This window comes from Dipodomys spectabilis, unplaced genomic scaffold, assembly GCF_019054845.1.
Source record: "Dipodomys spectabilis isolate Male_0828 unplaced genomic scaffold, ASM1905484v1 ptg000032l, whole genome shotgun sequence".
Taxonomy (NCBI): domain Eukaryota; kingdom Metazoa; phylum Chordata; class Mammalia; order Rodentia; family Heteromyidae; genus Dipodomys; species Dipodomys spectabilis.
In genome coordinates this window covers 29,595,463-29,607,671 of record NW_024870709.1, presented here as the reverse complement: position 1 = coordinate 29,607,671, position 12,209 = coordinate 29,595,463, and the positions used below count along the sequence as shown (strand labels likewise).

Below are 12,209 nucleotides of genomic sequence, written 5' to 3'. Positions count from 1 at the left end.
GAGAAGTACATGCTTTTTCTAGTGTCTGAAACTATTATGTTGTCATATGTAACATGTTCCCAACAATATGGTTCAGGAATCTCCCTTCAAAATATTTTATGAAGTAAACTGAACTCTAAAGCAAACTCCAACATTCACTAGAATAATGAAAAGTGACAAGTACATGAAGTTATTTATAAAATCCATTTCTGGCCTATCTTGCTGTGTATTTCTGAACTTTACTGTGTGTTTCTAAAAATTAATGGAAAAACTGAATTATTGTAGTTGAGAAATTTCTATAGACTTTCAAAGAGATTTTACCTTTGTTTCTGAACGTCATCTCTTGACTGATACTTCAATTTGATTCTGTTACCTATTTCCTCCCTTTAATTCAGGCTTATTAGATAAACAATTAAACCACTCAACCAAAAATCTTAAGTACCTTGAATGGATGTGTTCCTGAGTCTTAGTTGCTGCTTAGTGAAAATTCCTAATTTCATGTCACAGAAGTCCTTAAAACACAGCTAAGACATCTGGAGCAGAGTGGCATTCCATGGTAGTGACGAGAGTCTTGAATGCTGATAGGTTCTATTTCCGTCGACTCTCCCAATCAGCCTGTGTCTGGTCTGGAAGGACGATGCTGCTGATTTGGTTGCTCCCCTGAATACCTAAAAGCAGTATGTGACCTGCAGGGTGTGTATAGCTGATGAAGCAGGATGAGACCTGTCTGACTGATGGTCGGCATCCGGGTCATTTTTCCTCACTATTTGGAATGCCTCTCCTTTATTTACCTGACTCCTCATGCCTTCCATGTCTGGCAAAGAATGATGTTAGCACAGTAGGCCATCAGGGCTGAGAATGTGGTTGCCCCTTGACCTTGCTCCTTGACCTTGACAGACCTCCTCTATCATTTGCATCCTTGAGGAGCCTGAAACTTACACTGTGGCTTCAAGTGTTACTGTTCAAAATGAAAATAAATGAAAGCACTAGAAGTACACTTCCCTAATTATTTTTCTTTATCATGGCTTTAATATCTATTATATATATATATGATATGTAAGTTAATACTTAGTCTACTATTACTGACATTTGTGAGAATATATCTAAATTAACTTTTCAAATCAACTTGTCTGATGCCAGAGTGCAGAGAGATGCCTTCGGTCAGTTGAAAGGTGAGAAGAGAACAGGTACAGGAAATCTGCTCTTTAGGTAATGTGGTAGACTAGGAAAATTCATGTGCTTGCTTCTCTGATCTGACGGTGCAAATATAAACATGTAACATTAAGATCGCAAATTTGAGCTTTGTACCAGGAAGTAAAAGTTGTAAGTACTTCCAAAATAATTTATACTCATTGCAGAGAGGATGCGGAAATCCATGTGCCTTGATTTAAATATAACAAAATTCTGAGGTTTTTTTATTTATTAAAGAAACCTAGATCTCTCCTCGAAGTGAGTTAAAGAGAGTTTAGGATCCAGATATCCAATGAGAATTTTTAAGTTTTACATTTCTCATTTCTTCTAAGTAAAATTTTATAGCCTTAATTGTAATTTTAAAGAGTAGGACTTTGACTTTCACTTCCTGTGGCCTCCTTTTTTCTTAATTGTATTGCCTCTTGTTTTCTTTCTTACTAGAAATGTTCTAATTTTACACAGTGAATTAAGGGGCTGGGCAAAACATAATGTGTGGGCTTGTTATTTATATAGGGTGTTTATATAGATTGTTGAGTTAATATTTGTTCATCCTTCAAGACATTGCCAGTTAGTTCAGGTAACGGCTGATAGTAATATTTCCATATCGTCATCTGATTAGCAGTGAAAACCCTATTTACAACATCTCAGATACTTTTAGAATGACACAGAAGCAGAGGAAAAAATATGCACATATGTTGTGTATATATGCATTTATATATTTTTTCTTGCCTATTGTTAATGACAAGTATATATGATTATCACTACAAAGTGTTTCTGAGGAATTAGAAACCTAGAAAAATATTTACAGTAGTATGTGATCAAATGGTTAGCTATCTTGAAAAAAATCACATAAAATTGCGGAACATTACAAAGAAGTTTATATAGAAAGCTTAAAGCTTTATGCTTAAATGCTTAAAGTTTAAATGCTTAACACTTATATAAATGCTTAAAGCCTTGGTTACAAAGTATGGGCCTGCAGTTCCAGGTACTCAGGAGGCAACAATTGGGTTCAAGGTCAGCTTGGGCAAAAGTAATCTCAACAATAATAGAAATGCTTGGTGTGCATCTGTAATCCCAGCTACTTGGGAGTCATAGGAGGATTGATATCTGAGGCTGGTACCAGGCAAGAATTTGAGGCCCTATCTGTGAAAAAAAAACAGAAAAGAGGTAGGGCCATGGTCCAAGTGGAACCATCAGGAAGCATGAGGCCCTGAGTTCAAACCCCAGTACTAAAGAACCAAAAAAACAACACAATTATAGCCGTCAATACCTAGCCTCATGATAGCAACATATAAATCATTCATTCTCTGGGGCTATAACCTTACCGGAGAGAATTAACTCAGAAGTGAACTTCTGCAAGGTTTAGTTTCATACTGCCAGAAGTTCACAACTGGCTGGTATCCCTCAGAATTACTCACTGTTCCTCACAGGTCATTTCTTTGAATGGGCTAGCCAAAGGTGACATTCTCTGTGGTTGAGTTGGAACTTAGAAGCTATCCTTCTTATAGTGTTAGGGGGAAAGGGAGTTTTCATGGCTGTTCTTCATAATAATTGTGATAAACACATCAGTAACTTTAAAAATGTCTATAAAATATTGATCTCTGACCATTCCTATTACCAACTAGAAATTTAGATAGCTATTCAGTTCTCCTTTCCAGGCCTGGTTAGCTGAAGTTGTCTTAACATGGAAGTAACTGTTTTGATGGTCCCTAACTCAGCTTGGTCTATTCATTAGCATGCTAAATGTGAGATGTAACCCATGTCACCCTCTCCCACCTCTAAAGGAGTTTGTGTTTATGTTCAATACAAAGAACAAACCATTCCCCAATGTATTCTCAGCGAGGGCTGTTCATTTAAAGCCACCCGTAGCCCTGGGGCAGGGACATACACGGGCCTCGCAATGTGGGACAGAACAGTGTTTTGGAGTTGGGAGGGGCCAGCACCCTGTCAGGACCGCATGGTCAGGTTGACCTGTTATTCTCGCTGGTTGTTGCTTTTCTGGCAGTTGTGGTTACTGAGTCCTGCTTTGATTCTTCACCAGGAAGGCAGAGTAGGCAGCTAGCTTAGCCTCTCCACTTTGTCTCTGTCTTTTCTCCTCTTCAGGTCTTCTCACCAACAGAAGTCTTTCTTATCTCTGTCTCTCAGCTCCCAGGTCCACTTGCTTCCTTCCTGTTTCTTCTACACCTTCTCCTCCTGTCACCAGTTGTCTAGCCTCCACTCTTTTTCTCCTCTTAAGATCCCAGGTTCCTGTTAAGAAGCCTGATCAAGGTAGTCCATAGACTGTCTGGCTTTGGGTCAGAGCCTACCTACCCCATTTCTCATCAGTTCTAGAAGCTTCATGAATGGTGGGAGTGATAGGAGGCAAACAATATCAACAACAACAACAGAAAGTAGTCTGAACAAGCCAACTGGGGTGTCTACAAGTTTGTTACAGTAGAACTTAGTAAACATAATGTATTTTCTTTCCTAGCTTCATGAGTTCAATTTGCATGACTTAAAAGTGATTCTGCTTTTGCTCCTATTCCTTGTTTAGTGATATTATATACTCTCTTGTTCATATTTGCATGTTTCTTCTTTAATATTTTAATAGGGTTTCTTGAACTAAAAGAGATGATGGGGTGGGAAGATTCTGCATACCAAAAGAATCTTAAGGTGGACAGACTGGCTCATCCCTGTAATCTCAGCTATTACAGATATAGATATCAGCAGAGATAGACATTAGAGAGATAGACATCAAAGGCAGTCTGGGCAAAATGTTAGTAAAACCCCATTTCTATTAAGATACTGTCCATGGTGTTTATATCTAGAATCCCAAGTGGGATAGAAGGATGGAAGTCTAAGGCTGGCCTGGGGAAAAAAAACCACAAGAGCTTATCTGAAAAATAGCAAAAGCAAAAAGGGCTGGGAGAGACTCAAGTGCTAATATGTTTTCCTAGGAAGTCCAAAGCCAGGAGTTAAAACCCCAGTGCTTCCAAAAAGGAAAAATAAATTATTTTCTTGTCTGTAGGACTCTGATCTGTTCATTAAGGACTCTTCAGTGGCTCAGGAGCCACATCTTAGTCTTACAAGGAAGTAATCTCTTCTTTCCTGCACAGTTAGAGTAGTTCTTTTGTTACCTGTTTTATGCCCTGTATTCCTTCATCTTCATTAATTTAATTCATTGAAAAGCAGTAAAAGGAAAACTCAGAGAGCTAAGGAGGAAGGCACAGAAGACTTGGTTGTGGCTGTGCTGGATGCATGGGAGAACTCTTGAAACACAGAGGATCTGATACCTGATTTAGTTTGTGAGCTCTCCAGAGCTTTGAAAACTAGAAAGAGAAAAGAAAAAAGGCTGGGCCACCAGAAACATGAGCAATGCGGTCATGAAGCAGTGGGGACGAGGGTAGGAGAGAGAGGTCAGTTATTGCTACTTTCTGACCATATCCAGGTGGAGTGGAATAGGGAGAGATGCAAAGTACACCTGAGTGTACTTTGCAGGTAACAAGCAGCTGATTATAGTAAAGAATATTGTTTACTTCTGAGTAGTTACTCAAAGCAAGAATTCCTTCAGTGGAGTCTCTGGTACCCTCTAGTCTTTGCCCTGAGTATTTTATGTTAAAATCAAATGTTATATTGTCTTAATCCGTTTTATTCATTAAATTTTTGTTCTTATTTACATTAGCTTCCAATCAGAGAACTATACAACCTCCAAGGGTAAGTTCAAATTTATGAAATGAATTGAAAATGATCGCTTGATGGAGGAGAGTGAGAATTGGTCATAAATGAATTGAGAATGATTGTTTGATGGATCCGAGTGAAGATTGTTCATTGGAATATTGAACTGTTCCTCTCTCTCTCTGCGTAGTGTAAGATCAGATTAAGATAGTATTGAAGACATTTCTTGACCTTTACATGAATGAGTCCAATTCTCCTTTAAAACTTAGGATTGCTTATTTAAGTATTAGCGGAATGGGATGAGTAATTCCTTAAGAATTTAGCCACTTCTCATGGGCAGGACTGAAATTTAGAAGTAGGAACAATGCCAATAGATTGCCTCATGTGTGGGATTTACTTTATGTCAATACAACGAATGAGAATTTCAGGATTGACAGTGAGGAAGAGAGCTTTATATACTAAATTGACCTCACAAAAAATTGTAGTCTATAAAATAAACATAAACATTGCTAATTGTTCTGAATTATGATTCATCTCCCACTCCCATTTTGTAAACATGTTTCTCCCTGAAAACTTCCCTACATATTTTACTGTTCTTTGGATACCTCGCTGAGACAGTTCTAAGAAAAGGAGCAAATTGAGGAGAGGATAAATGAAGAGAAAAGGTCATTATAAATATAGACACATCACAGAGACAAGCTTAAGAGCTATATTACACTGACGGGGACTATGTGCTATTTGGCTTCCTAGAAATAATTGATAATAGCTGTGTCGGGAAGCAGCCCTGAGTCTGTGGCAGGAAGTGCCTCTGAGTCTCTGGAAAGCCACAGAGGGTACACCCAGTGGGCAGGTTGAGGCAGGCTGCCGAGTGTCACCTCAAGGGTTTGTTGTGGATTGGTGCCATAGCTATATTATGCAGCCAGCAGTTCATACAGTGCCGTAGAGATAACCAATCTGCTGGACCTTTAGAACCTAACAATACTCTTTTCCTGTTTCTGAGCTCAGTTTGCATAACTTGAAAATGATTCTGCTTTGCTCTACTCCTTATTTAACTGATACGTACTCTGTTGCTGTTTGCCTGTTAGCACTTTAAATTTTGAAGGATTAAGATTTCTTTAACTGAGAGAGGAAGGTAGGATGGGAAATTCTACATAGAATATGAAGAGAATGATACAGTCATTATTAAACTATTAAATAGTTTAAGACCAGCTTGGCTTCAGCCTTCATTTCCTTATTTGTTTTACTATAGGGTTCTGCTTACTATATAGTTTATATGTTAGTATATATATAACTTTTAGCATTAAAAAGATATGCTACAAATTATGTTTTTACATAAATATATTTTAAATATTTTCCAGAAAGCTGTAGAGGAACCCCTTAATGGTATGTGATTATTATAAACATTACATTTTCTTCTTGATCCTATATCAGATCATAATTTGAACTGGCCCTCAAAGAAGTTAGAATGCTCACTTATGCCTTGGGGAGAATCTAGTTGGGAGTTTTCTTAAAAAAAATTTTAACCTATTTTTGATTATTCATTAAGAATTAGAAATACTGGTTTTATAATGTTATCAGCTCTGGGTAAAATACAGTTTTGTATCCTGTGAGTAATTACTAACCCTAGCCCAGTGCTTATTTGATCCAGGAGACCTTTGTACTTTATATTGGCCAGGGTAAGTAAGGCAGGGCATCCTGAGGAAGGAAGTCTCAGTTCCTTCCAAGTTTCTCATTTGTAAATTCTAGACTGAAACAGACTGTCCCACAGAGCGAAACCAATGTGCTTCACTTTCTGTCCATGCAAATCTAAATCTGCATTTCCAGCTAAGCATGTTTCCTTTGTGGCTACTATGAATGTGATCCATAGAAATGCTTCATAATAAAGTAGCCTGCAGATGAATTTCGTTTTAGAATTGTGGGGTAGTTGGCATTATGCTGCTGCTTATGTTTGTTTATTTTGGATGTGATCTCTAATCACAGAACCTTACTAACTGCCTTTTTGGCTTGTTACTAATCCTTAGCATTTAAAGAATCAAAAGGAATGATGAACGATGGTAAGTAGAAACTGCACCTATGATTATTGACTGGTTGAAATAATGGCATTGGAAAGAAAGCAAAAAGCTCCTTGAATGTGTGACTTGAAAGGAACACTGTCAAATCATAAATGTTCACATTTCCTAAAAGTTGGAAAACTCTTTGATTGTAAATTGTCAGACTGTACTATACAAATGAGACTCTCCAGTTCTCAGTCACCCAGTAGAGAACTGCACTGTGGGTAAAACATTTTTTGGAGATGGGACTGGCTTTAAAATGCTTTCTGTAAGGCACATAGATTATCTGGCACCATCAGGAAGCAGTGGCTCACACCTAGCTACTCAGGAGCTGGCGATCTGAGGATCATGACTCAAAGCCAGACAGGGCAGAAAGACTGTTATCTTCAATGAATCACAAAAAACTAAATAGATCTGTGGTTCAAGTGGTAGAACGTTAGCTTGGATGAAAAAGCTCAAGGATAGCACCCAGGCTTTGAGTTCAAGCCCCAGTACTAGTTTAAATAAATTAACAAAAAAAGATAATCTGTCATCAGTCTTTATCATTTGACAGAGTTTCTTCTGCCGTGGTGACGCTCTGTCCGCTCTCTATTTTCCCAAGCAGGAACTTGGTTGATGAAAGGGAAAGAGAGAGATTCAATTCTAAGATACTTAGTGCGGCTAACATTCATGTGGATGTTTACCTTAACATGCTATGATTCTTTAGATCCACTGGCATTTGGTTAACTTATGCTTGGAAGTTTTGTCTCATTTTCAAAATTTCCTTTATACCCCAGACATCGACTAGTTAGTTATGCCTTGCTCCTCTAAACATTTATCTTTATGTTTTTACTCTTGCAAAGTTTGTGCTCACCTCTTTAACACAGTGAAACATTGAGCTCAAGAGGCTTTGTCCTCCAGAGTACAATTAATTTTTGCATAAGTTTCAAAACACTTGGATCTAAATGTAAAACAATGTTCAGGCTTGTGTTGGGGAGTCACAGCATGATCCCATGTTTCTAAGTCTGTAAATGCATGTTTTGTTATTCAAGCTACTGCATTCTAAAAAATAAAAGGGTGCTTAGTGAAGATAAATTGAAAATGTTTTAAAGTATTGTTTCCTAGAATTACAGCATGGCTTATGCATATTTACTTCCGGCATCCTATTTTTCAATTTCTTGGTTCTTTCTCCTAAGGTAGTGAGAGTTTTCTGTAGATGTGTGAGGAAATGGCTCCTTTTTCAGAAAAACACTACAAGAACCTTGAGTGTCTCTTCCTTTGTTAATTTACCTTGATGTGACTTTCTGTACATTTTTTTTGGAACCACTACATAAGGAGGTCTAATAAAGCTGTTTCGCCTTAAATTTTTGTGTCTTTATAACATTTAAAGTCTATTATGACCTTTGAAATGGCCTTGATTTTGCTAATCTTTAGCTGGCCTGAATTTAGTTTTTAAATATCTGTATGTTGGGCTGTTTCTCTTGACATCTGCTTGGTGCTCATAGTGCATCTGTTGAGTTCAGATTACCTCCCTGGGTGCTTTCTCTCTCACCTCTACCTAATCATATGTCTGTTTTATGTATATTAACTGTCTGTGATAAAAATGTTACTCAAAGGTCAGTATCTTTTGCTTTGGAAAATTATCATCTCTGCTTTTCCTCTGCATACCTAACAAGCCAACATTGTCAGACTGTTGATTTTTCACTTTGCTTGGCATTGACATTTTACAAAACCAAAAAGGCTAATGATTTGAATGGTTTCTGTCTTAGATCATTGCAGATATATGTTTTAAAACATTTTAGATACAGTTTCTGAAACAATTCCAGATTTTAAAAATGTATCCATTTCTTAATTTGTAGAACAGCATGAACATTGACAATAATCCATTTCTCCACTTTCCAGAATAACTGAAGTGAAGTGGTGGACTCTGTTTGGAAGCCGTAAATGTGAAGGAATACAATTATGTTTAAGCACCATGGCCTTGATGAGTCACTGTTGAAAAGAAGAAAACAAAACAGTAACTGGTTTTCATCAATCAGAGAGCATTGATAAGTCATTTATCCTTAAATGATTATTACAATTGTTTATATTCAAAGAAACTGTCATTTAGTTAATAAAAGAATAATGATCCGTGTTGTGTGCCCAATTGATATCCAGTTTTATGATACTTTTATTCAATTAGGGGCAAAAGTAGATAAGGCAACTTCCAAGAATGATGTCCTTCAGATCCTGGGGTCTCTAGACTCAAGGTTTAAATTGGATTTGCCTAGGAATTACTTAGCACTGACCTGGTGGTTACCCAGAGATCTCCTTGAAAAAGAGTGGCTCTTATCAAGCCTTTGTGAAACTCAGGTTCCCAGCAGCTCTGGCTGAATAATGTGTCTGGGTGAGGGGAATAGTGACTTCAGTAAAGAGAGAATTAGCTTGGGAACACCTTGTATGGCACCTGGGTGTGCTGTGATGCTGTTGGAGATAGTAGTCTTCATTCTTGGGGGTTGCCATTCACACATTCCCCCTTTGACATTCAGTGTCCTTCCCAGATTCAGGATACTTCTGTTGGTGGATGTGGTTTCCTTTGATTCACACAACCCTTTGAACCCTGTCTTGTCCTGTTACTTGCTTCTGCTGTATAAGATGTAGCACTTTTTTTTTTCTTCTTTGAACATGGTCCAGTGATGCACTGGCATCCTTGCAGAAAGGAGCTAGCTTGTTCTCAGAGCACTGTGTTCATCCTTTTCAGCAAAAAATAGCTATGGTTGTAACATATGTATTCCCTTCCTCTGATTTTGAAGGCAAAAAAAAAAAAATTCTACAGTGTTTCTTCACTTCTTTTCTGATCGGAGGCATGACAAAGCAAGACTGAAATCCGAACCCTGCGTATCCTCTGCATGGCAACATAATGTGTGTCTCCACCAGGCCTCAGGCCAGCCCTGGGAAGGTGGCTTCACTCTCGTTGTGTCTCTGTTGCATGATGAACACTCATCCCCTTCCTCCTGTATCCTACCTCTTGCTTCCCCCTCCCAAGGTTGAAAAGTAAAACAAAACCACCATTATTTCCTACCCCACTTAGAAGAAAATCAGCGTTCTGACCGTTGTGATTGCCTGGAGTACTTTAGATTGTTAGCACTTGTTTTTTACCTTGTTTGTGGGTGTGTGTTTGTATGTGAACATGTATAAGGTAGGCACAGGCATCTTCTGTATGGACGGAAGTGGCAAACCTACAGGAGAGCAGATGCTAACTTCGTGCTTTTAGTAAATACATTTAAACACAAAGATCCTTATTGGGTGGAAGTATATTTGATGCATTTGATCTCTTAAAACTTTAAAAAATGTCTAGGAAATTTGTCACGCTTTTTGACTGCTCACCAACACCCTCTAAAAATACTAGCAATTGTTCCTGTTTGTGTAATGAGACATTCATATTTGTGGTTAAGTGGATCACAGAACAATAAGTTATTTTTAGTCCATTGAATGTTTTTCCATGTGCCTCTTGTATGCCAAACTTATCGTCATATTTCATGTGGGACCAAGTGGTTTGCCTAGGGCAAACCTCAACTTAAGACCTGCTAGGCCTCTCAGAAAACTGAACACATTATCAAGACAGCTTTTCTTGGAGAAAAAAAAAAAATATATATATATATATATATATGTGTAAAAGTTCCCTGAGTATGTAACTCTCCAAAATATTAGCATATGGAGAGGGAGCTGTAATACTTTATACAAATCTGATGGCTCCTGCTGCTCTTTTTCCTTCTGAAAATATTTACACTTTCCTAATATTGTTTGTTACTTTAGAAGTCAGTTTTGATGAAAGGAGGGGGGGCAACAGATGGACTTGAAAAAGCTCCAAATTCCTAGTCTCTATTAAGAAAGGTATGAGAACCTTTAGAGTCAGATTTTTTATGAACTGAAGTTGTACATTTTAATACACAGTAAAGTCTTTTATTTGGGTTCAGTCATGGGGGGTCTGACCATCTGTTCTGATCACCTTGAGGCTGTACCTTTTGGAAGCGTTCACTGCCCTAGACTATGCCACCAGAGGTAGCAGAGAAAGTGCCATGTGAAATCAACTCTTGCTCCTGTTAGCTTCTCTGGATAAGGAACCACGGCAACAAGAGACCTCTTGCCTGGGCATCATTGGGCCAGTTCACTCTCTTTAAATCAGACTTACAATGACTGCCAATTCTAGTCAGAGCAAATTTAAATTGCTAACAGTGTTTTGAGCATCAGATATCCATTTTGCCCCATAATATACTTTTCAGTCTCTGATACCAGTTTGGGCTGTCATCTCCTCCATTCAGTTTTTATTTATTACACTTTTTCCATTTGTACAACAGTACAGAGTGATACCATTTGTCACTTTCTGCAGCAACCTTTCCAGCCTTTTGGAGCAAATCACATTTTTTCTCCAGCCCTTTCTCCCCCACTGACTGTCCTTTGCAGTCTGTTCACATTTGTCTAGTGCTCTCTTTCATCTCTGCCTTACCATTCCCTGGTACATCATATATCTCTGCTTAGCTTTATTGGGTTTTTGTCTTGCTCTTCATACTGGGTTTTAAGGTTCTTTCTACAGCAAGAGCTCCCCTCCCCACCCCGCTCCTTTTCTTCTCTCTTCTTGCTGTGTTATACATACCTTAGACACTCAATACATAAAATATGATGACTGAGAATTGGCTGTGTTTAGATTTTTCACTATTTTTTCATAGGGTGAGCTAGAGAGTATTCTTTTGACAAATATTACAAGTTTTGAAAACGTTAAAAGGTAATGATTTTGTAAGCTGGAAATTCTAGGTTCATTCTGTTTAAGTTCTTAAAATGTCAGAATTAACATAATGGGGCTATCTCATAATAAAGAGTATTGCTCTTTTTAAGACATGATAATCAATTTAGTAAGTGACCAACCAAATTGTGATTTCAGCTGATAAAGCTCAAGAAGTGATGTTTATTCCTGCATTTCATTAATAAAAATTAAACTTGTCACCTCTAGACTTGTCTTGTCTTGTAAAAGGGTAATAAATAATGGTCAGTGGTACAGAAATGGAGGTACAACCCCTTTACTTGCCTGTTGTTGGAAAGCAGAGAAGGAATTGTCTGGCAACTCTTTCTTTTTTTTTTTTTTTTTAGTATATATTTTTTATTGTAACGATACTGTACAGAGGGGTTACAGTTATATGAGTAAGGTAATGAGTACATTTCCTATCAAGCATTGTTACCTCCTCCTTTGTTTTTCTTTTTGTTGTATATTCTGTCTGAAGAATCATAGAAATACAAGTTTTACATTTGTGTCATATTCAAAGTCACTTAACTGACATCATCCATTGGGGGTCCTTGTACGTCGTTTTCAGTGGCAAATAG

The 12,209-nt window shown here is 37.8% G+C and overlaps 1 protein-coding gene across 4 annotated transcripts in view; it reads left to right on the top strand.

The window, feature by feature from the left end:
* The window catches only part of Cd47 (CD47 molecule), a 50,444-nt gene extending 41,440 nt beyond the window's left edge, over nt 1-9,004 (top strand). Inside the window, exons 8-11 of one of the 4 annotated variants that reach the window (XM_042676953.1) lie at nt 4,832-4,863; nt 6,183-6,207; nt 6,846-6,878; nt 8,757-9,004. In XM_042676953.1, the coding sequence (XP_042532887.1) occupies nt 4,832-4,863; nt 6,183-6,207; nt 6,846-6,878; nt 8,757-8,761 (95 nt within the window). In that variant the 3' untranslated portion in view covers nt 8,762-9,004. The remainder of the gene's footprint in view (nt 1-4,831; nt 4,864-6,182; nt 6,208-6,845; nt 6,879-8,756) is intronic. The other 3 variants (XM_042676955.1, XM_042676954.1, XM_042676956.1) reach the window with 3 other exon arrangements.
* The last annotated feature ends 3,205 nt before the right edge of the window (nt 9,005-12,209 follow it).